The sequence below is a fragment of the Pleurodeles waltl genome, chromosome 6 (genome assembly GCF_031143425.1).
Source record: "Pleurodeles waltl isolate 20211129_DDA chromosome 6, aPleWal1.hap1.20221129, whole genome shotgun sequence".
Taxonomy (NCBI): Eukaryota; Metazoa; Chordata; class Amphibia; order Caudata; family Salamandridae; genus Pleurodeles; species Pleurodeles waltl.
This window is the reverse complement of record NC_090445.1, coordinates 1,420,632,309-1,420,657,430: the sequence shown is the minus strand read 5'-3', so window position 1 is coordinate 1,420,657,430 and position 25,122 is coordinate 1,420,632,309. Positions and strand designations below refer to the sequence as shown.

At 40.6% G+C, this 25,122-nt stretch overlaps 1 protein-coding gene across 5 annotated transcripts in view; it reads left to right on the top strand.

The window, feature by feature from the left end:
• The window catches only part of PRDM2 (PR/SET domain 2), a 501,039-nt gene that overhangs the window by 428,695 nt on the left and 47,222 nt on the right, over positions 1 to 25,122 (top strand). For 2 of the 5 annotated variants that reach the window (XM_069240787.1, XM_069240790.1), the window contains 2 exons: positions 7,586 to 7,696; positions 20,184 to 24,816. In XM_069240787.1, coding sequence (XP_069096888.1) covers positions 7,586 to 7,696; positions 20,184 to 24,816 — 4,744 coding nt within the window. Of the gene's footprint in view, positions 1 to 6,109; positions 6,376 to 7,585; positions 7,712 to 10,939; positions 11,048 to 20,183; positions 24,817 to 25,122 lie in introns of those variants that run through there. The other 3 variants (XM_069240789.1, XM_069240785.1, XM_069240786.1) reach the window with 3 other exon arrangements.

The following is a 25,122-nucleotide window of genomic DNA, read 5'->3' as shown; positions in this document are numbered from 1 at the left end:
ATAAATCCTGTACTGCCTCTTATTGAAAGACTGAAATCCTTGACGTTGAGGCAAGCAATCTTTTTCAGTTATGAGACTCCATCTATTAAATTGCATACAATGGCAGGTGTGAATCTGTGGGAAAAACAAATATTTGCAGCACCCCTAACCTATTGGCTTTGGTCAAAGCCATGGTTCAGCTTTGAATGAAAACAAAGCTTAGAACAGTTGATACAATCTTCAGCAGTAATCCAGATTTAATTATATGCAGGTCTATTTACCTGAATATCTTCATTCTCCACCTCCCTAATGGTCAGACTAGGATTTTCCTTTTTACAGTAACTCAGTGACTACTTATATGGTGTGGCAGGTTCTTTGGTAATCGAGTTTGGCCTCTGACCCTCTCTTCTGTTGAGTCCTTCAAAGAATCAAAAAAGTTTCCAACTCATGTTACCTGAGATCACTTTACTGAACTAAGCTTAAGTTGGTTGCAGCAAAAATCAGTAACTTTGAAACTTTGTTTTAGATATCACCTACTCATCCAAGCAAAAAAATGAATTGCGTCTAGGTTGTACAGTAGTAGACACACCTTTTGCATTTCAGATATTTGAAACTTAACTTGAAAGTATTTTAAGTTTTCTGAATGAAGTGTGGTCTACCACACAGATTTTGTTATATCCTACATGACTCATTGTTCAATGACCTCAGCTTTACAGTAGAAGACCAAACTGAACCCTGTATTGGTTTTGCAGTATGAATTTTTTATGGATTTGCATGCTGTTCCCTAGTCCGCCATCTAGTTGTTGGTTCCTGAATTGTCTCCAAAGACGTTGTCCTTTCTTTGTTTTTGTGTTTTGATGTTGGGCTTCAACTTACCTCCATTTAGTGTCCCCGTGTCATCGCTGCACTTCCTCCGGAAGTTCCCACCTTTGTTCATCATGTTCAGATTCCTTTTTTTTTCTGCTGTTGGGTCTGGACACTTGCTGGAGGCTCTCCAACACTTGGAAGTAAAGTACACGAAATTGCAGAGAACATCTCCAAAAATTTTAAGGAAGCTACAGCTGACCAACAGGAACTCGCACAGAAGATCGAAGAAGAAGGCAAAGAGGTTGTTTCAAGATTTTCAGAGACTGCCCGTGCAGAGAGCTCCCTGGACGGCTTAATGGAGAGCACGCCTTTCCAGTTCCCATAAGAATTGCCGTCACAAGCACTCTCAAAAAGACAATCATCCGGTCTGTAATCTGCACTTGCCAGTGAACCATCGAAGCGAGGACTGCAACGTCTGCGCCACAATTTCATTGAAGATGCTAAGAGTTAGCGAAAAGCAGAGGCTGGCACATGACACCATGCAAAGTCAATACAACCTCTTCTTTTCGAGATTTAAGATGGAGAGTGACTAGGAGAAAAGGTTGTCGAAGGAGCAGAGGGAGAAGCAGCAGAGGTTGACTTTGAACCCCTGGGCTTGTACGTCGACGAATTCAAACATTCGCATAGTCCACCTAAAAAAAACATCCCTGATTCACGTAAAACCGACTCGAGAGCTATAATAGGAGCCTCAGTGTCAAAGAAAATGGCGATCGCAGCTACATCCTGAAATAAGGATCCCCTTGGAACCCATGATCGGTAGAGCGCAGAGGGGAAAATCCCGGAAAAATCATAGTAGTCAAAAGATGGACAGGGGAAAAATCACGTCTGCAGCCGCCAAGCTAGACCATTGATCTGTCGAAAAAACACTCTTTAACGTCAAAGAGGATGTTGGCCAACAAGCTGGATTCCAAACAGCGAAAAAGAAAAACAGCTCTAAGCCCGAAATGGCGATTCTTTTCCAGAAATGCATAGAACTAGCTGAAAGTCTAAAAGAATTTTAGAATTCGAAAAGTACCCTTAGCAACAATGGAGCATGGACAGTTAGGTGTCAAAGAAATGGAGTCACCTTTAACACCAGAGCCACAACCAGAGGAAGAAGAATAACTCTATTATGAAGATGAAGAGGAGCATCTTTCTGGTCTCTATCAAGCTTCTGTAGGTTCTGAATACTCAAAGGCTCCCTGGTAGGATTTGGAAACGGAATCACCTGAGGAAGCAGTAAAGGTTTACCCTCACAAACCATCACCACCAGATGACCTAGACATGTACACCCAGGTGATAAAGGCAGCAGCTGATAAATATGGGGTACAATTGGAAGAGGAGAAACCACAGGCATACTTCTTGTTAGAGACTTTTTTTACCCATTCAATCCAGGAATCAGTATCTTCCCATGTTACCAAGTGTGTTAGACCAAGGAAGGGAGGCCTTCAAAGAACCAGCCTTATGCAGGGCAGTCACTCCGAGGGCAGAAAAGAAATATAAGTCCTCATCCAAAGATCCTACATATATAAAGGGTTCAGTGCCAGCTAATTCTATTATTACAGCTACTGCCAGGAAAAGGACCATCATCCCATCAACCTCAACCCCCCTCCAGACAAGGAAACTGAAAAGATGGATCTCATGGGCCAGAAAGGCAAAAGAAGCGCAACAAATCAATGGTGCATCACAAATTCAAACGCTCTGCTAAACCGCTCTGCGTACCAAAACTAGGATGAGATGGCAGAGTTAATGAAACATCTACCGGAACAATAATGGAAGAGGGAAGCAAATGTGGTGGAAGAGGGCAAGCACATTGCCAACACCTGCCTAAAGTCTGCACTGGACACATGGTGACGGCTATTACAGTACGACGCCACTTGTGGCTTAGAATATCTGAGTTCAAACCAGAGATACAGGTGAACATTCTGAATGCCACATTCAGTGGAGAACATCTATTCTGATTGCAGTTGATGAGACTTTAAATCAGCTGAAAAAGAATAATGATACTGCCAGATCCATGAGAGTGGTCCATTTCAGAGAGAGCATGTGCAGAGGTACAGCTCTTCTAAGAAGACTGACTAGAAGGGGTAACATCCAGTCAAGCAGTTTGCACCAATCATTCAAAGGAGGCAGTCAACGATGACAAAGTTTGCAGGCAGTCCTTTCGAGGCAGAATAAGTGGAAGAGGGCTTCCACAGAGAGGAGGGGCAACACCCTCAAATAAGTGACTTGCCGGCACTTCAAACACTCCCTCAAACAACATCACTGAGGAAGGAAAGCAAAGACCCTCCTCTCCTACACGAAACACTGGTAAGAGGAAGAATAAACAACTTTCTTCAGGAGTGAAGGTCACATCAGACAAAAGGATTTATAAATATAATCCAATACGAATATTGCATAGAACTGTTAAAAACACTGCCACCAAAAAGCCCAAAGACGAGAGCTCTTTCAAACGAAGAAACAACCAGCCTACTCAAGGAAGTGGAGTAGTTGCTTGAGAAATAGGCTATAGAGTGGGTTCCAAAGTTAGCAATTAAAAGATGAGTTTTCAATGTATTTCCCTATTTCAAAGTAGATGGATCCCTATGACCTATTCTAGACCCAAGATTTATGAAGAAATTAAAAAAAACACAAAAATTTAAAATAACAACGTTACAAGAAGTTATACCACAAGTAAAAATCAGATATTTTAAGGCAATAATAGACTTAAAGGACACCTGTTTGCACATTCCAATGAATGCAAAACCCAAAATATATCTCGGATTCATTGTAGACAAAAAACATTACCAATTCAAAATTCTTGCCTTTGGAATAAGATCAGCCCCAAGGGTATTCACAAAATGCCTTGCAGCGGTGGAAGCACATCTGAGAAGACAAGACGTTCATGTCTACCCTTTATCTGGATGATTGACTAATAAGAGCAGACTCCTACAAAATGCAAGCAGCACATTCAACAAGTTATAAAAACACTATTCACCTTGGGATTCTCAACAAATATGGAGAAATCATCTACAGACCTGGAGCAAGAAAAGATGTTTCTTTGAGCAAGAATGAACTCTATCCAAGGTAAAGCGTACCCCAGATATAAGAGAATCAAGACTATATTGAATGAAGCACTGCACTACCAGAAGGCCCAAGTTCTGACTGCAAGGACGGTGGGGAAGTTACTGTGACTGATGGCTTCCTGTATCCCTTTGATCCCTTATTCAAGACTTCACATGAGACTAGTACAAAAAGGACTGCAAAATCAATGGTCACAGGCAACAGAGAAGTGGGAAGATCTACTGGTTGTCACGCAGAAGGTGGAGGAAGAGAGAGCTTTGTGGAAGAGTGCACATAGAACTCGAGGGAATACAATTCTCCAAACAACTCCTACAGTGACCATCACAACAGACTCTTCTCATATGGGATGGGGTACAAACATGGGTAATCTCATAGTACGAGGGGTGTGGAAGAATCGGGATGCGGTTCAACATATCAACATTTTGGAACTAAATATAGTGTTCCTAGCCTTAAAAGTTTTTTAGAAAGAGCTTTGGGGAAGGACAATATTGGTCCAAACAGACAATACAACGGCTATGTTCTATATTATCAAACATTGGGAACACAATCTTTAACTCTGTCTGAATTAGTACAAGAAATTTGGAGATGGACAATCCAAAGAAAGATAGACCTACTAGCAGTACATCTACCAATTGAGAACAATCTCGAGGCGGATAGATTGAGCAGACAAGCTTCATGCTCTCACAAATGGGAACTCAACCAGTCAATTCTTCAGAGGATCTTTCAGGAATGGGAACTCAAGAAATAGACCTATTCGCAACACCTTTGAATGTAAAATGCCAAAGCTTCGGTTTCAAATGGCCATACCTCCAATCTCTGTGTAATGCACTGTTGATAAACTGGTTAGGGAGATTTGCGTATGCTTTGCCCTCAATACCGCTGATACACCGGGTGATCATAAAATGCAAGATCAGAAAAATGATATTAATTCTAATTGCACCACAGTGGGCAAGACAAACATGGTTTTCAGAACTGATCAACTTGGCACACGCAAAAATAATAAAACTACCAAAAAGACAATACCTATTGTCAATGGAAAAAAAGAGGGCTTCTACAATCAGAACCAAAATCTTTGAACCTGGCAGCATGGCTCCTTAGGACTTAAAATTCAGACATCTAAAGCTCCCTGAAAAAGCAATTGCTATCCTTAGAGAATCAAGAAAACCTACTACTAGAAAATGCTATATCGTTAAATGGAAGATACACACAATATGGTGTTGTTTATAAACAAGTGCTTCTAAAAAAAGAATATAAAAGATAAGACGGTGTTAAAATAATTATCACATCTTCTTGAATGCAGTTTAAACTATTCTTCTTTAAAGGTACATTTGGCTGCTATATTGGCATACACAAGGAGACACATAGAGAGAGGTTTTTTCACAACACCAGTAGTGAAAACGTTTTTGGACGGTGCAAAGAAGATTTCACTACCAAAGAAGGTACGAGCTCCTGCTTGGAACTTAAATGTGGTTCTCACACAGTTAATGGATAGTCCTTTTGAACCATTACATAGAGCAGATCTACAGATGCTCACTCTAAAGACTGCCTTTCTAGTGGCTATAACTTTCCTGCGCAAGATAAGTAAATTGCAGGCGCTCGCTTTATAAGATCCATATTTTCAAATACAAAATGATCCTCAGTTCTTACCTAGTCATTTCGCAATTCCACGTAAACCAGAATATACAAATACCAAGTTTCTTTCAAAATCCAAAGAATCAGGCAGAAAGAGCATTGCACACACTATATGTGAGACAGGCAGTAATGTTTTATATTGAAAAGACAAAGCCCTTTAGGAAAACAACTCTTTGTTTCATTTGCAAACATTTTTGTAGGAAGACCAGTAACCAAGAATTCAACTGCAATATGAATAGCATGAACAATTCAATTATCTCACAAGAATGAAGGGAAACCATTGCAATCTGCTCCAGGAGGTCACTCAACAAGGAGAAAAGGAGCAACCATTACGCTTTTACAAGACATCTGAATAGCCGATTCATGGTCCTCAATTCACACTTTCACTAGACGCTACTGCATAGATTTACAAATGAACAAAGAAGCAAGTGGAACAAAAAGTTGTAAACTTCTATTTAGTAATCAGTTTTCGTCTTCAACCCAACCACCGTTAATACACATCAGGTGAATCCAGAGAAGATTCACAATCAAAATGTAAAGTTTCTGACCTGTTGGTGTCGTTTTGCAGCTTGAAGAATTTTCTGGATTCACAAGCGACCCACCCACCGCCACCATGAAGATGGAAGAAAAAGAACCTGAAGATGCCGACCAAAGGTGGGAACTTCTAGAGGAAGTGTGATAATGTCACTGAGACACCAAATTGAGGAACGTCGATGCCCAACAACAACAAAACACAAAAACAAAGAAAGGACAAAAAGATTTTGGAGACCATTCCGCATCCAACCACTAGATGGCGGAGTAATGCACAGGATGTGAGTCCAGAAAATTGTTCAAGCTGCAAAACTACACCAACAGGTAAGAAACATTGTGTTTGGATTTTTTTTTTCCCTCTGTTAATTAATGTTTGACTGGTAATTCTTCACTAAAAAGATATTGGTAGTACTACTGTGGATGATGCAGGCATTGTTCTTTTGGAACTTCCCCCAGTGTCTTTGATCCTCCATATCTATCTAGATTTTTTTATTTGATATCTTAAAAGCAATCTGAATGATCACAACAATCTCAATGATCAGCTGCTGCACTAGTTCCAAGTACCTGACAGTTTTGAGATTTTACATGCTTGTTAATTTTGCAAGGTCTTTCAACAAACACTTTACTTGTATCAAACATTCCTGGGCTCTGGAAGCATGCACAAGTTTTTCAGATGCCAGACCAAGGTGGTTTACATGCTGTTTTAAAACATACATTAAGCAATCCTTTCAGACCTAGTTTACACAGAGTGTCCTCTAGCCTTTAACAGGGCATCTACTTATTCTTTAGCTATCTCAGCAGGCATTCAGCCAGGTCCTCAGTCCGAAAACATCCTTTGATTTCAGGGTTAATAAAATATGTCTGTCAAATTATATCTTGAAATACTAAATAATCTCATATTTCGAAGTTCTATATTTTTTTTGAGAATTAAAAGAGCGTGCTTGTTTTTCAGTTGACATGCCTCCATTCCCCCATTTCTTTTATTCATTTTTTTGTAGCTATGTTTAAAACAGTAACGCTGGAACCTACTACAGAGTCGCAGTTCCTCCCAGTTTAGATTCATTTAGTTATCTGGGTTAATCAGTAAAAACATCTTGATGCATCTGTTTTCAGCGTGCACTGTGCCTCAAGGGCTATAGCTTCCATTGTGTAGTGAGGGGTAGACTGCATATTGTTCATATGTCACTCTACCCTCAGAATTTTCGCTTTAAGACCAGCCTTGATGTTTGATGTTTTCTGGAGAATGTGTGTTAAGCATATATAAGTACCTCTTTGGCCACCACCTTAATGCTGATTTTCCTAATCCATTTAAAAAAATGTGTGATTTCACATATTATTCAAGAAACTTTACATTTGTTCAAACATTTAAAGACAAACTGTTGTATTTGGTGCAACAGGTTAATGCTTTCATGTTTCAATTTTAGAATCTGCTTGTCTTTTTTCTCTTTAATGCAATTGTTTCTATATTAACTTACTTTTCTCTTTCTGTAAATAAATCATATTCTGGTATTTAATAGTATTACTTTTCATTTAGGTAGAAGAAGATCGCTTGATGGGAAAAGAAAAGGGAACAAAGGCACAGGTGTGAGGCAAAGAAAGCAAGATTCTGGTGACACTTCTGCAGATATGAGGGACTCTGAAGAGGGTAAACATCTTAAAAGTATGGTCCTCATGATTTTCAGGCTAGTTTCTTAAAGATGATTGCAGGCATGTGGTATATGTTATGGTGGTATTTTTATGACTATTTGCAATTTGGTTCTTTAACATATATATTTTTTTTAACTTAAATGTTAATCAGAAAGACTAGAAGTAGAATCATGTGTGACTTTGAAATGGCCTGCATAACTTGCATTTGTCTCTAACTTTGGCTACAACTACCCAATTACACCTGTTTGTTTCAGAAAGTGTAACTTTATAATAAACCTGTTTGTGCAAAACCTTTCGATAATAGTTAGTCCTTAATAAAGAGTACCAGAGTGCTGTAAGTCCGATATCGTCCTTTCACTCCTTTGTACCACCCCAAGCAAATGGTGGATGCACATGGTGCATTACTGGGCAATTTCCACAGAGACTCCACATTTTTAAGGGAATGGATGAAAGGAAAGATAAAGAAGGATGCAATAAGGAATAAGGTTAAAGGACAAGGAAAAAAAGAATCGCAGCACCGGCTCATTTGGGGAGGTGGGGGGTGTAAGGGTTGACCGCATTGGTGACCAACAGTCAAGTCTTTTTGTTGGCTTCAGATATGTATATTCATCAATTCATTCCTGTAAACCCGATTAAAATAGATATAAAGCCCAGGGAGCTTCAACTTTTAATATCGGTTTGGAGATGGATATCGGTGGCACTGCTAAGCACCTGGCCACATCTAATAAGGCGTCACACCTGCATTGAGTCATGGAACATTTGGACAGCAGCCACACTCCAGAATAAGTGCTGCTTGCCTTCAAATTTCACAGTGTTTTACTGGATATGACCGCTTCCTCTGGGCTCCTTTTTCCATATGTTCCTGTTGCAGTTTTAACAATTACTCAGTTTCTCTCTGGCTGAAAGGCATATGCAGAGAAAGAAGGGGCTGTCCTACACCAGCTTTCTGCCTTTGCAACAAGGACTCCATCTTTGTCCTCATATTTGTACTAAGGGCCTGCTTCTTTTTTTCAGCCAGTTTACATGGCCACTTAGTACAATGTAGCTCCTCATGGGATACTAAGCCACTCCAACTCACACCTGGAAGAAATCTTTCCTATTTGTGACCCCCTTGTCATTTATCTTTCTTACATTCCCCCTCCTAAAACTTCCATTATACCAGACCCTGTGGGGCATAGTCTCCTACTATGTAAAATGCTCATTTTAAGCCCTCTGTCTCTTTATGTGGGTTCCTTTTGGGGAGAAATTGCTCTATAGGAGCATTAATGCTGTTCTTTCAATGATTACTAGTTCAGTTGTGTAGGTTTGATATTTTAAACTCCAACCTCTCTTACTGCTGCGTAAATTATTCCTGTTGGAACTCCTTGTTATACTTGCAACCTCTCCATTTGTCTGACACAGGGAAGACCAAAAGCCTAGTAGATACGAGCACCATGGTCTTTGGAGGAACTAGTTTTGATCATGACCAAGGTTCTGAATAAAATAAAAAAGTGGAATAAGCCTAATATTGTGAAAGATAGAGCCTTTCCAGTACCAAAGCCATGACGAAGATCCCGATACAGTGCAGTTGGGGTGGTCATCTTATGACTACATGCCACAGGTGGAGAACAGTCTGACAGACTAAGCGGAGAATACCAAAACATGTGAGTGGGAGACACACTGAACCTCTTTACAGAAATACTTTGAGTGAAGAACACCAGAGAGAGATCTTTTTGTAACAGGGCAAGTGCAAAGTTGTAAAGCCTAGCCTCTAAATAACCACCATCTCATCTTCAAAGGATACTGTGTGGTTCGACTTGTTTAAGGATATTTTCATACTTCTTTATGCGCCATTACTCACATTGCTACTTCTTCCATAGGTAGCAGGGTAATGATAATGATTGTCAGTGCAACAGTGTGGGCCTGTTAACCATGGCTTGTTCATCGTATGGAAATGTCAGTACACTGGTGCAGGAGTTGTTACTCACACTTGAACCTACTCAGCCAGCAGAGAGGAACAGTGTTGCGCCCCTGGTCTTGTTCACTGCATTTAAGAAAATAGCACCTTTAGAGAGAGAGGGAACCTTAATTTCCTCTGTAACATATGTCAGGATATTAACAAAATAAGTACATCAACCTGCAAAACATATATTTTGTGCAACTAAGTGGTTCGTTAAGGGCACTGACAATGGAAAAACCTACGGATGCAAGCACTGGAAGGATTTTATTTTTGAAAAATAATGTTTGGTGACATGGGAAGTGGTTCCTCTCATCCAGCACTATTTTTTTTTTTCAGTCATTGATTTGCAGAATGCTGCCGTCAAACTGAATGGAAGTGAAGCTATTTGGCGCCTGGGGTACTGTCTTTATGTGGAGAGTTTTGGGAACACTAGGTGGCACACATTTTGTGGATCCTTGCAGATTCCAGAACTGTCTTTCTCATAAAGCCGAAAAAATGTGTAATTTTAGCCAAAGTTTGAGATTTGCAGGGCATTCGGGGTAAGAAAACCTAGTGGGATCCATGCAAGTCACACCACCCTGTACTGGCTGGGTGTGTAGATTTCAAAAGTGCCTACATTTGGTAGGATTCCCTGGGTGTCAACTGACCACAAGCCCAAATACCACTGCTAGCCAAAATGGATCCGTTCTCACGGTGAACATTTGATGTCTTTATTGCATTTTGGGACCTTTCCTGCCACAGGTAGTAGATCTACCTACACAAGCAGGGCACCATTTTAATTAGGAGAAGTGTGGGAACTCAGACTAGTAGAGCATATGTTTTTTTAATTTAATTTCTCTCCATTATTAGCGTCCAAATATAAGCCAGCTTGCTAAAAAGAACATGTTTGTGAAAATGCTATCTGAGACACATGACAGTATAGGATAACCCATTGGGTACATTTAAAAATGGATAGGCTTCCTTCCTTTTCATTTATTAGATTTAACCATATGAACTGAAGCATTAGTAGTTAACACAATGAAAAATCATTATGGACTGCAGCTCAGTTGTTGGTATTTAATATTGTGTGCTTTTCGACGAACAGCAAGCCATAAATATCTTTGCGACCAGAGGTACAATATATTAATTTTCTAAATCCGCTGTTGGGGCAAAAAGTTACAGATTAAAACGTTGTCAGCCATTGCTGTTTTGTTTTATTTTTCTATATTATGTTTGATCTCAACCATTAGTTTCTTTGAGAAAACCATGAGCAATCTACACAAATGCCCCCTTCCTGAATTTGCACTTCTTTCTGCTTTTCAGAAATGTATAGCTTTCCGGATTCACACATGGGTTTCCCATCTGTTTCCACCACAAACTGCAAGTTGATAGGAAAAACGGACTATGACTTACAAAAATGCAAAAACAGTGGTAAATATTTTTAGCAACTCTACTTGTTCCTGAAAGCTGGAAAGATGTTGATCCTAGCATAGCAAATATTTTGTTGATGCCATTTTTTAGAACACAAAACAGTTTCCTAGAGAGCTCCTTTTCCCCATTTTTCAAAAAACAAAATTGTGCTGTATTTTGGATAATTTCTTAATTCCTTTCATGGTTATCTACAAACCCTAGGTACCTTTAACATACCTGGAGATTGGTTCGTATAGCGCAATGCGGAAGTTCAGCAACAGCTTCGTCATTAATACCGGCAGTGCAAACAGCGGTTAGCGTTTTTGGGAGTTAGCGGTTTGATCTTCGTTGCAGTGACCCCTGAAAAAGGGTCATTAGACCCGATATGCATTGGGTATTGTAATGCACACGGATACATTGAGTTCATTTGAAGATGTCATTGATGGACCTCATGTAAAATAAATTTGGAACAATCGTTAATGTGATTTATGAATACATATTTAAACATTGATAACATTATTGTATAAAGTGTCATTGAATATAGATAGAAACACGACTTGTCAAATATACAGCCGATACAGGAGCAGAAGGTTCGTAAGATAAGTGCGACTAGGTGGTGAAGTGGAGATCCACATCCGACATTAACTCTATGTTACATGTGTCAGATGGAGACATGACACATCCCTTGTCAGCACAGGTATTAAACCAGGACAAATAAGCATAATCATTCGCTCAAGAAACTAAGATTAATGGGACCACCATTCGAGCCCATGCATTCATGTGATATTCAATTTCTCACTTGGAAAGTTGCTTTCTTAGTAGCTATTACCTCAGTAAGAAGAGTTAGTGAAATACAAGCATTCACTCTGGAGGAACCATTTTTCCAAGTACACAAACATAAAGTAGTACTTAGGACAAATCCAAACTTTTTGCCAAAAGTAGTTTCTCCTTTTCACATGAACCAAGCAATGGAATTGCCAGTCTTCTTCCCACAGCCAGACTCAGCTGCTGAAAGAGTTCTTCATACTCTTTTTCCTTAAAAGAGCTCTAATGTACTATGTTGATAGAACAAAAGAGTTTAGAAAAACTAAACAGCTTTTTGTAGCTTTTCAACAGCCACATAAAGGAAATCCTATCTCTAAACAAGGATTAGCTAGATGGATCGTAAGATGCAACCAAACAGGTTATATTAAAGCAAAAAGACAACTTTTAGTAACCCCTGAAGCACATTCCACTAGGAAAAAAGGTGCTTCCATGGCTTTTCTAAGTAACATACCAATGGCAGACATATGCAAAGCCGCCACATGGTCAGCTCCAAATACATTTACAAAACAATACAGTGTGGATGTATTTTCAAAACAACAGGCCAATGTTGGTCAAGCTGTACTTAAAACTTTATTTCAAACTACTACAACTCCTACAGGATAGCCACTGCTGTTTCGGGAGAAGGACTGCTTTTTAGTCTGTGCATAGCATGTGTATCTGCAGCTACACATGCCATCGAACGAAAAATGTCACTTACCCACTGTACATCTGTTCGTGGCATGTAATGCTGCAGATACACATGCACCCTCCCTCCTCCCCGGAAACCTGTAACCGTTGTAGTACTTTATTATGTAGATATGTATATACATTGCATGGACATCTTCTTTATTTTATTTATTTATATATATGTGTGTGTGTGTGTGTGTGTATGTGTATATATATATATACATATATATATATATGTTTGTACATACACAAGTCTTCACTCCTTACTTCACCCTCCTGCGGAAAAACAATCTAGCAAAGGAGTCGATGCCTATGCGCACTATCACCGAGAGGAGGAGTCACTCGATCCCGTCACTCGAAAAAAGCTTCTTCGAAGAAAACCAACTTGTAACACTCCGAGCCCAACACTGGATAGCGATATATGCAAAGCATATGAATCTGCAGCACTTCATGGCAAGAACAGATGTACTCTGGGTACATGACATTTTCCATACATATCACTAGTGAACGTTTGACTCAGCCTAGACAAGTGGTTCTTAACTTACAGAAGTTAGCATTCATCAAACCAACACACAAATGATTAAATATTTTATTTCATTTAATTCGCAAACAAATATTTAAAAACTGAATTTTAATAGGAAGGTTGGAGTATTTTTAAAATCAATTAAGCCCACTCACCATTGATAATGTTCTGTTTGTACTTTTACACTGCTCCCACGAAACCACACATCAGTATGAGATTCTAGTATAACCCTGAAAAATACTCCTTTCCTTCTACTACATGGACACCGTTCCAGTCAAGGGCATCGCCTAGAAATTATCCATCCTCTGTTACAGCACAGATACTGCTTGTACCAAGTTTTGGAATGACTATTTGGAAGCAGCAGAAAGGAGAATAGCAACATGTTAATTTTGATTCGGTAAACTGTGACATGTTGCTGTTCAGAGTGGTGTCTTTGGAACTATTGGAAGTAGTCTGCTTGTCTGTTAATTGCCTAGATAGTGCCTTCCTCAAAAAGAAAATATCAAACTGCACATGAAACGGAAGATTCCTAGAGAACACAGTCATTTTTAATGAGAGAAAGCTGAATATGATGGTCAGATTCTCCAATCAAGGCAGGGTAAGATAAGAGTTGTTATTCTGCGCCCACTTACACTTCCTGCGCTTCCCATCAGCAGTTTTGGCTCTTCAAGAGTGCTGTTTTCAGGTTATTAACATGTTACACACCTGAATCCCTCATCCTTTTCTCCCTAAGATTTTGAACGTGGGCTGTCACCATCTGTTCTCTGGACTTCCGGCACTGTATTTTCATGGCTGGTGGCCTTCAGCGTTTCTCTACATGCTGCATGTGACCATCTCGGTAGGCCATAAGCTAGAGAAATAAAAATGCATTTGTACAACCAACTGTCTTATTAAAGCAAACACAGCCATGCACTAATGTACATGACAACTATGTGTACTGTCTCTGTGCAGCCAGCCTCTTTCTTTCGCTCCTGAGTGTTATGTTGCTTATTTCCCAAGCTTGCAGTGCTGCATAAGTGGCCTTGAGGCTTCTGTCATGGATCACTTCCTCCTCCATGGTTGACATCCATATTTTCTCCAGAGGCAAGCAGTGCTTGTACTGTTCAGTCTACTGTTCAAACTGGAGTACATGCAGGCCATGGAGTTAATATAGCATGACTGAGAACCTGATCTAGACCTTGACGGAGGGGAATACTCCGTTACAAATGTGACTAACCTCCTGTCCACCGTATTACGATCCCATTATATCCTATGGTTAACATAATACAGCAGACGGGATACCCCTCACGTTTGTGATGGAGTGTCCCCTCCACCAAGATCCACATCAGGCCCGAAGTCTCTTTGCTGCACTTCTTCAACTCTGCTACCCATAATAAAACGTTAACGAAGGTGCAAGACGTTCATATGTACCAAGTAATTATTCTCATTAAGGTTGGCTCACTCAGACATCTCTTACCATGTGTTTTAAACATTTCAGTACCCAAACTCACGTCTGCATCTTTAACTCACACGTGGTATACATAGGTCCATGGGGAAAGCTTGTTTTCTGGCTGCCATTACTTTCTAGGCACTGCCTCACAGTCCCCATAACTCAGTTCTTGTCCGAATGCAAGGACCTGAATTCCTGATCCAGTTAGAGCAATGAATGTTCTGCACTTCCTCTGACTACACTGTTAACCAAACTCTAAAGGAACATGATGGTTAGCAGTAGATCCAAGGAAAGAGCAATGGTATATGAAAGAAAACACAATGGAAGCACAACTTCTCTCTCCTGGGCACTGATGCCTACTTGGGTCTTAGTGGCTCAGCTAAAGACAAGCATTTATTTTTTTATTTCTGTGTATACTCATAGAACACTTGTTATATTAAAATATATTCTTCCATAATATATTTAAGCTTCAGACTCTAGGTTATTGGCTAAACTATTACAATCCTGGAACTGAAACGTAACATAAACAATACTTTTGTGAATGGTCTAATTTGTGTTTTCATAAACCTCTTCCTCTTCTAGGGAAAAGACAACTGCCTCATATTTTGTGAGTAGTACACTCTGTGGTTCTCATATGTATTCAGGCTGATTCTTAAACTGAAATATAAACAAGCATTCATATTGATTGTACATTCACACTTACACCAATGAATCACTTTCCTAAGCGTGTACCACCACCTTAGGGACGGACATATTCATCATGAAATATCGGTAGTCTTTAAAGATAATGAGGATCATTTCAGTTAAGGATCATTTCACTTAATAGTGTAGCCTGTAATTCAAGGGGCCAATTCAGAAAGACGTTTGTGAGTATGTGAAGTAGGACTCGTAGTACTCTTTTACATACTCGCATGCCTTTGAGAAAAGGCCCCAAAACGTCTAAAATGGGAATAACATTGCAAGGGAATGCTCATATTTAATTAGTACAAAAATAAAGGACTGTGCCCTCTGCACTTTCATCTATAGGGTGTTGCACTTTTTGGGATCTCCCCATCTTAGAGTGCTTAAAAAAGTACTCTTGTAGTACTGATGCCTGTATACATAGATGCCTTTGGGAATCACCTCATAATCCTTTAGTTTTATCTCTGACACAGTACTTTAAGCAGCTCCAATCATTTCAAACTATGACTACATTTATTGGAATACTTCTCTGTATTCAGTTTCAAGGTCCAGTCACTCTTTCAAAAAGGGAAACCCTCGCCGAGATGGTCACAATTTATGTTAACAAATTCCTGGCTGCCACAAGTACTATATCGATATCAAGACACTCCAGACCACATTGGAACTTAAACTTGCTGTCTTCAAGGGAGCCACCAACATTTCCAGTCATTGTAAGAGTTCGGTGGCCTCCTGGGAAATGTAGTTGCTGATTTTTGCTTTCAGGTGGCTCAGGAGACATGAAGACTTTCCAAAGGGGTGCAGCTGTTCCGAGTGTCGCCTCCCTGGAATAAGCACACTACTTCAGTTCAGAGTATTAAGCTCAGTGGGCGAGCGAGGTGAGTCTTTGCAGTAGATCATTTACTTTATATAGCACTGACTTCACCAAGCGCTTCCAGGGTGCTTTATATGGAACAAACAAAATTGCAAATAACAAATCAGGTACAACTAAAACAATAAAACAATAAAACGAGGGAGAGTGGGAAATACTAATATTTACTTGGTCTATCATTGTACTCAGATTTTTCGTTCAAGAGTTCCACGGCAAGGGAGCCATGCTTGAGGAAAGATTTTGATATAGCAAGAAGTAGAGATTCCCAACTCCTTGTTATCCTCAAGAGACTTCCAAGAAAATTTGCTAGGTATAGGGGATACCCTAAGGTGAATGGCTTTGAAGGTAACTCAGCATACTTTAAATTTCAACCTTGCTTCTAATAGCAACCTGTGAAGATCGTTTAGTATGGGTGGTATGTGTTCGAATTTTCTCTTTGATGATATCTGTCTGCTGTGGAGTGAAAAACTACTTTTAGTGGTTAAGTGTTTGCTTAAGATGTTCGTCCAAGTCGGGTGGTGCCTGGGTCCATTCCGGTGTGCCTGAGATGCAGATTTCAGTTGTGTGAGGCATGTTTTTTTTATGTTTGTGTGATGGAGTGGAGTGTTGATATTATGAGTTTAACACAGGCAGGCAGGGATAGGCTTTTGTAGAGGATGACGAGTAGCACATTTATTTCAGGGGATAGGTTTGGAGAGAAACAAATCGAGTTTCCGTTCAGCCAGTAATAACGGATTGAGCTTGTCACGGTGATTTTGAAATACCTTGAGCAATTCGTTCTTTTGAAGGTTTAACATCAGTACATTTTCGGACTTCCTTTGTTGCATTATTTATGTAAGATATATTTTACGGATGATGACTTTAGATACAGTTGAGTAACCTCTACATATTGATGTACCTTTACGTTTGAATGTGCCAGGGATAAGCTAAGTGGTTGCCACGTTCAGGTTAAAAAGCAAGGGAGAAAGAATGGTGCGTTGAGGGACACCTAATACCACGTGGGCTGCTTCCGCTGCGTTCTGTACTATTAGTTTCTGAGCACATAATGAGTGATGTACGCTAATTTGCCCCCTGATTTATGAAAGCCCGTTCTGCGTTCCTGTAAGCCTGTTATGAACGATGGTGTTGAAGGCAGCTGAGAGGTCAAGAAGGACAAGTAAACAAGAGTTCCTGTTGTCCAGTGTTCGATTAATGTCATTTAGAGCTTTTAGTGTTGCCGGTTCTGAACTGAAACCTGCTCAGAAGCCCAGTTGGTAGTACGCTAATGGATAGTTCTCCTTGATATAGTTATTTACTTGAATGGGGACTTGCCGTTCCATAGTTCTCACTAGCCATCCCTCGACCATTTGTGTAGCAATCTTTATTTTCAAGTTCTCCCTTTTAACAGCTCGCAACTACTACCTGATTTCATATCATTTCTCTGCTTTCTGTGGGAGTACCCTTCAGTCTATTGAGGTCTGGGTGTTTAATGTTGTCACGTGCATTCAAGTGAGCACACAACCTTCTGTCCCTGTCCTTTGCGAACAAAAACGCACACTGTATACATGCCTGTGCCTAGACCAGCGTGCAGCACAATCTCCCAAAACAGGCAGCGTTACAGTGCTTCATGCATGTCAGTAACTGTTGTGCAGAAGGTTGTGACTACGGCTCATACATCTAACCCATTAAAGTCAGCAGGCACACAAGATGATACTAAATCCTCCCACTCTGTGTCTAATCCGTATTTATTCATGTGTGTTGTATGTTTGATGATGGTAATTGGTCAAGAGACCAAAAGAATGCCATGTGACCCTAAATATCATAATCCGAAATAAAAATATTATAGCAACTTAGCGACTTCTTTGCTCTTTAAAGTCAGCGTGATGCAAAGCAGTGTAAATGCATTATTGTTTTGATGAAGATGTCTAGATGTTACGGACACGTCATCCACCCATGTCATTACTAGCTAAAGTCCGGCGCACTGTTTATATGCCATTACCACAGCTTAAAATGCTGTTGTTTGATAGCTGTATCCCACCACATAGATCTCCAAGCATTTTCCTTTACCCACCCACCAGGCCCTTGAATGTCCCTGGACTCTACTGCCTGTTTACTGGGCGGAGAATGACCACTCGTGCTTGTCAGGCCTTGGGAATAGCCTGTTTAGCGAGTGAGTGAAGATATCTGCAGTGGGTTTGGTTCAGTTCATCTCCAGGAGCAGATAAAGCATGGAGAGGCACTGCCCAGAACTGGATAGTCTGGCAGCCTGCTCGAACAGCAGCCTCCCCACATGTTGGGCAGCTCTTTGGGCATCATGTTCATGGAGAGGGAGCAAAACACCTGCTCAAGCATTCAGTGCACCTCTAGCAGATGGGATGGGATCTGCTTGCAGAGGTCATGTCTTTCCCAGTCATACTGCCTGCCATGCAGAACTGCAAGGACAATGACAGAGATGTAAAACTTACAGCTCCCACTGCCTGTCGAAACTGCATTTGGTGGGTGTGGACATGGAAAAAGTCTCTTGGTGGCAGGACGCTCGCATAGTGAAACAGACGTGGAATAAAGATTCTGAGTTTCTTTACAGATTATCATATACACCACACAGCACCCTTACATCCCCACCAACTTTAGCCGGTGGGCAGCTCCCAATTGGACAGAGCCCCTTTAGTGTAAGGGTTTCATTGTAGCTGCAATAAAAAAAAGCTCACACCACCCTGTATCAGTAAACATTGTACGTATGTTAATTTTAGGGGAGAGATGCCCAACTTTTCGTGGCAGGGGGCAGAGATCCTACAGCTGCTGGCACACCTGTGTTGTCCCACTGTTGCTGCTCGTTCAGTGGCGCACCAGCATTCCTGCTGCTGACACACCTAGAGATTATGGGATGATAGCACTGAGTATATGAGCTATCTCGTGGCAGAAGTGGTGGTGCATTGGTGTGCAGGGAACATATATAACGGTGCTCCTCCATGCATGACAATGAAAGCACTCCTTAAACAGGGTAATACAAAAGCTGGCCACTGAAAGGCTGAATTAAGGCTCATCAATAAAAGGGATGACCCAGGGCTGATTGTTCACTTTTTTGTAGTGACATGCACTCTGACAGACAGCTAAAACTGCCTATATCTTTAAAACTTTCATGATTACATTCATACCTTTGAGCCATAGTAATAGATGTTCCATTTACTCACCTGGGGTGTAAGGGTTAGAATAGTGCTGGAGCCCATCAGCCATGTCGCGGCGAAACTGAGCTAAAAAAAAAAAAGGTAAGTATGAAACTCCTCAGAACCATTGGTCCTAAAAATGGGTCATGAGGGTTTGGGTTGTTCTAGTGCTTTATATTTGCAGACTAGAGTGATACAAATTAGTTTACTAGTTTTCACACGTAACCCAAGAGCTCCCTCACCCTGCTTCATCATTAGCTTGTGCCACTTCAGTTCGTAGAACTAGGGCTACCTTGTAATTAACTGAGACCAGTGGTTCACATGACTATTACATAAGGCAGCCAATCCTAAGAGCCGAAGCATATTCTTATCCTCAATCTTGCACCATCTTTGTTCATGGTCTATGCACAAGCATTCCCCTGCCTGAGACATACAAAAGATAAACACTAGTGTCACGTACACTATGGATCATGACTTACACAGATAGGACTAGCAGTAGCTACAGCTCTGACACACAGGCATGAACTCTGCATGCATGCATGCATCTTGTAGTCTTGCATCTTGGGAACAAGGAAAGAGAACCCACCGCAATGAGTCATAGAACTCGGATGGTCTAGCATGAAAGGCAGACACCGGCCTAGTAGATGCATCAAATGACTTAACATACCATACACCCAACTTCGTTCTTTGACCAACGAAGAAAGGCTTTACAACCTGCCTCAGTTAAAAAAAAAAAAAGGAAGAAAGAACTAGCTTCACTGAAATGTAAACTATAAACAAAATGGTACTTCGACTAAGGCTTTCCCACGTGCACAGTCGTGGTTTCTTTTTGTGTTGTTTGCTTATAGTGTTTTAACAAGCAGTTCGGTTGAGGGATTGCATGTTTAAAGTTTATACTGAGTCTGTCACAGGTCTTTTAAAGTTTGCCCAGAAATTCAGAATTCAGTCACAGATAATGCTGAAAGTCTAAAGAAAAAGTGCGTTAAAAATAAATGCAAGTAAATATATTTCTATTTTTCTAGGCCTGAAAGAAAAGAGGTCTTCGGTTTCCCCAGTCCTATCATTGGAACAAACTGCTTTGATTCAAGAGATGGTAAATCAAGATGCACTTCCTAAGTTAATGATCCCTCCGTGTTATGAAACACAAATTATGTCTGACAACAAACCAGAATCCTTAACTATTTGTGAAGGAGGGATCTATAAAAGTCATGCACAGAAAGAAGGTTCTGATAATGAAGATGTGTTTGCAAATGAAGAAAATCTGGAAACTTTGGAAAAATCAAACAGTACTTTAAAGGAACCCCTACAACCCTCTCCTAAGAAAAAGGTAGCAGTCAAAACACCAAAAATAAAAAAGGAATCCAATGGTGATCTTCCAGATGCCTTTATGTTCCCCTGCCAACATTGTGAAAGAAAGTTTACAACGAAGCAAGGGCTTGAGCGCCACATGCATATTCATGTTTCAAGTCTTAATCATGCCTTTAAATGCAGATACTGCGGGAAAGCATTTGGTACACAAATAAACAGACGGAGGCATGAGCGGCGCCATGAAGCTGGGCCAAAACGGAAACCTGCAACACTACCTTCAGAAGATGTATCAGACAACAGAATAACAATGGATGATACTTCCCTCAAGACTCCTGACGAACAAAGTGTGCCCAGCTTTGCACAAGATTGCAGAATTTCAGAGTCTGAAAAACTCGGCCACGAGACACCATATTCTTGTCTGAAGGAAGAGAATATGGAACCTCAAGGTTTTCATCCATGCAAATATTGCAAAAAAGTTTTTGGAACCCATATAAACATGCGTAGGCACCAGCGGAGGGTTCATGAACGTCATCTTATTCCAAAAGGAGTCAGACGAAAAGGACTTCTTGAAGAAAAACAATCCCAAACAGAGAAAACCCAGCCGACCCAAAGTGTATATACTACAAGTACAGAATTTGAAGAGGACAATGAGGCAGATGATGTATATATAATGGATGTTTCTAATAATATATCAGAAAATTTAAATTATTATATTGATGGTAAAATAGAGTCCACCAGCAGTGCTACCAGTTGTGAGGTAATTGAAGTTCCATCCAACTCTACAGAGATGTATGGGATAAATTGTTTACTTGCACCTGTCAAAATTGAAGTTGCCCAAACTATGCCGCCACAGACACATACTACTGATAACCTTACAGAGTCCTCGAGTAGCGGAACAAATGAATCCAAGAAGAGGAGAACCACTAGTCCTCCTCTTGTACCCATCTTAAAAACTGAAGTGAAAGCTGAGCCTATAACTCCATTGTGTTCTCTAAACCTTCCTCTCAGCGTTTCAGTGAGTGACAGCTCACCCTTCCACAAAGAGAAAAATGTTTTCTTATCTTCAAAGCTGAAGCAGCTCCTTCAGACGCAGGAAGGAAATAAATTAAGCCCGTCCTTATTGACTGAAGCTACGAAACTGTCACCTAATGTACCCTCCCCCATACTGCCTGCAGTTTGTAGTAGATTCAAGCGAAGAACCAGCACTCCACCCAGCTCTCCACAGCACAGCCCAACACCTCGAGACTTTGGAAAACCCGTTGAAGGAAAGGGTATATGGAATGAGGGACTAGGTGCAAAAATTCCCAAGTTAGAAAGTCATGATAGTTCACCTGCATGGAGCTTGTCTGGGAGAGAAGAAAGGGAAAGTATGAGCCCATTGTGCAGTGACGATTTTAAAGCATTGAAAGACTGGACAGCTAACTTGTCGTTTAGCAGTGGGTTTAATCAGCAGCCGCTAGATTTATCCAGTGGTGTAAAACTAAAGTCTGAAGACATGTGCTCTCCAGGTCCTTGGGAATCTGTACTAGATCTCAGTGTGCATAAGAAAACATGTGACACTGAAATTCAGGAACAGAAAGGAAATACCGTGGTTCAGACAACATGTGGCATTCTTAAGAAAAAGAAGCCTACCACATGTATGCTTCAAAAGGTTCTTTTGAACGAATATAATGGCGTGGATTTGGTTGTAGAAGATGGGCCATGTTCGAGTACAGGTACAGGGCCATATCCAATAGAGCAGCAGTCACACACAGAACCCATTTCTTTTCCTCCTGCAGCTTCTCTTCTGACCTGTTCCCATATCCTTCAGATTTATGATCTCCCCACATGCCCCACACTCCCACTGCTTATTCCGACAAACGTAGCTTCTCCTCTGACATGCCATCCAGAAATAACTATTTCTACAACACTTTCTCTTTCTCCTAATGTTCTGACTTCATTACCAGAACCTACACACATGACCCCTACTCATTCTTGCACATCACCTCCAGCTTCTACCATCCTATCTCCACTTCCAGAACCCTCGGGTACTACTTCCAGTCATACTTGCCTGTCCCCTCCTTCCTCAGCCAGAATACTTTCTCCTCTTCCAGAGCCTGCAAAAGTTACTCCCGAACGATCATGTACATCACCTCCCTCATCTAGTGGTGTTTCATCATTTGCAGCAGCTGCAAATTATATGTCTACTGATGCTTGCGAACCATCTCCACTCCAAGCTACCATTCTTTCTTCTCCTCCAGAACCCATAAACGTTTCTCTCAGTAATTCTTGCACCTCTGCCTTTCTTTCGTCTGCTGTTTTGTCTTCAGTTCCAGAGCCTGCAAATGTTGCACCCGCTCGTTCTTGCACATCACCACTTTCTAACAGCACACGTTCCCCTCTTCCCGTTCTTTCACCCACGGCGTCTCCCTCTCTGTCTCCTGTTCCCTCAGATGACCCTTCTGTTTCCTCTCCTGGCCCACCTACACTATCTCCATCATCTTCATCCGACTCCTCAGACTCCTCTGATTCTTCCTCGTGCTCCTCTTCGCCACCTCCTCTTTCAGTAGCATCATTTGTCGCTTCTCCCCCAAGCACAGTCGCTCCCCCTCTATTACTGATTAAACATGAGGTAATGGAAGAGCAAGTGGAACCTAAAGAAAATACCCGCATTGCAAGTGAACAGAGCTCCATCAGAGACAGCTTCAGTAAAAACTTTGTGTGCAATGTATGCGAGTCGCCCTTCTTTTCTATTAAAGAACTTACAAAACATTTATCTGCTCATGCTGAAGACTACCCTTTCAAATGTGAATTTTGTGTGCAGTTGTTTAAAGATAAATCTAGCTTAACAGAACATCGCTTTTTGCTACATGGCATTGGAAAAATATTTATTTGCTCCGTCTGCAAAAAGGAGTTTGCTTTTCTCTGCAATTTGCAGCAACATCAGCAAGATCTTCACCCTGATAAAGAATACACCTATCATGAACTTGAAAGCGGCACTCTTCGTCCCCAAAATTTTACAGATCCAAGTAAAGCAAATTTAAATCAATTTATTAGCCTTCCAGAAGAGTCCTTACCTCCATGTCATGAGGAGGAAGAAGATTTAGATGACTCATCTGAAGAACTTTATACAACCATAAAAATTATGGCATCAGGAGAAAAGTCTAAAGATCCAGATGTTCGGATGGGCCTCAATCAGCACTACCCAAGCTTTAAACCTCCCCCATTTCAGTACCACAATAGAAATCCCCTGGGCATTGGAACTACTGCCACAAACTTCACTACTCATAATATTCCACAAACATTCACTACTGCTATTCGCTGCACTAAATGCGGAAAGAGTGTGGACAACATGCCAGAATTACATAAGCACATCTTGGTGTGTGCTTCTGCAAGTGACAAAAAGAGGTATACACCTAAAAAAAATCCAGTGCCACTAAAACAGACTGTGCAACCTAAAAATGGGCTCCTAATTTTGGATAGTTCTGATAAAAATCCCTTCAGGCGTGCTGGGCAGCCCAAAAAAATGCAATTCAGCATAGAAATCAGTAAAATGTCTGGTAACAAACTAAAAACTAGTGCCCTGAAGAAAAAGAATCAGCTGGTCCATAAAGCAATTTTACAAAAAAAGAAGTCCGCAAAGCAAAATGCAGACCTCAAAACAAATGTGTCCAATCCAGAACCACACATTTGCCCTTACTGCAACCGAGAGTTTACATACTTTGGAAGTTTGAATAAGCATGCGTCTTACAGCTGTCCAAAAAAGCCTGTTTCTCCTGTCTCCAAAAAAAATAGTCCACAGCCACCCAAGAAAACTAAAAAAGCTTCCTCTTCTCCAAATAGCGAAAAAAGCAGCAGTCAACGGAGGCGGACAGCAGATGCAGAGATTAAAATGCAAAGTACAGAGTCTCACTTAGGCAAAACCAGAGCACGAAGCACAGGACCTGCTCAAATTAATTTGCCAACAGTATCTGAAAAACCTAAACAAAATGTGAAGTATGTATCTGCTGTTAAATCTAAAAAGCAAGGTTCACCACCTGCCGTAAGGAACTCCAGCCCTGTAAGAATGGTTAAAATTCCTCAGGTAGTGGAATTAAAAAAACCAAAAACAAGCTTGCTTCATCTCCCACCACCATCATCTAACAAAAAAACATCTGGGAAACTGCATGTACGAGTGCAAAGAAATAAAGCAACATTGCAGAGTAAATCTTCGGGAGGAAACAAAAAAAGAATAGAACGGTATAACATGAAATCTAAAAAAAAAACTGGCGGGCCAATTACTCGTAGTTCACAGTTTGCAACAAGCACTGATGCAATAGAAAACAAAAAAGAAGACAGCATTGGAAAGCAAGATGTGAAAGACTTAAGGTAATTGATTTAATATGATATGCCATTGTTTTGAGTTGTGTCAAATACTCAACAGGCACTCACTCATTATGCTGTCTTCTGCCATATGGTATGCTATTCTGTGATTGGTACAGCACCCCATGCTTGCCTAAAAGGGTCTATTAATGTGATATAGACCACCTTGGAAGTAACATCTTAAAAGGTGGAAAGAACAGCAGCAAAGGTAATGGAGTGTCTCAATGGCATACATTTTGATGATGCTTTATGGAAAAAAGTATTTGTTTTAAGTTTGCATAGAAGGTTCTGCAAGATATTTAAAGACATTTT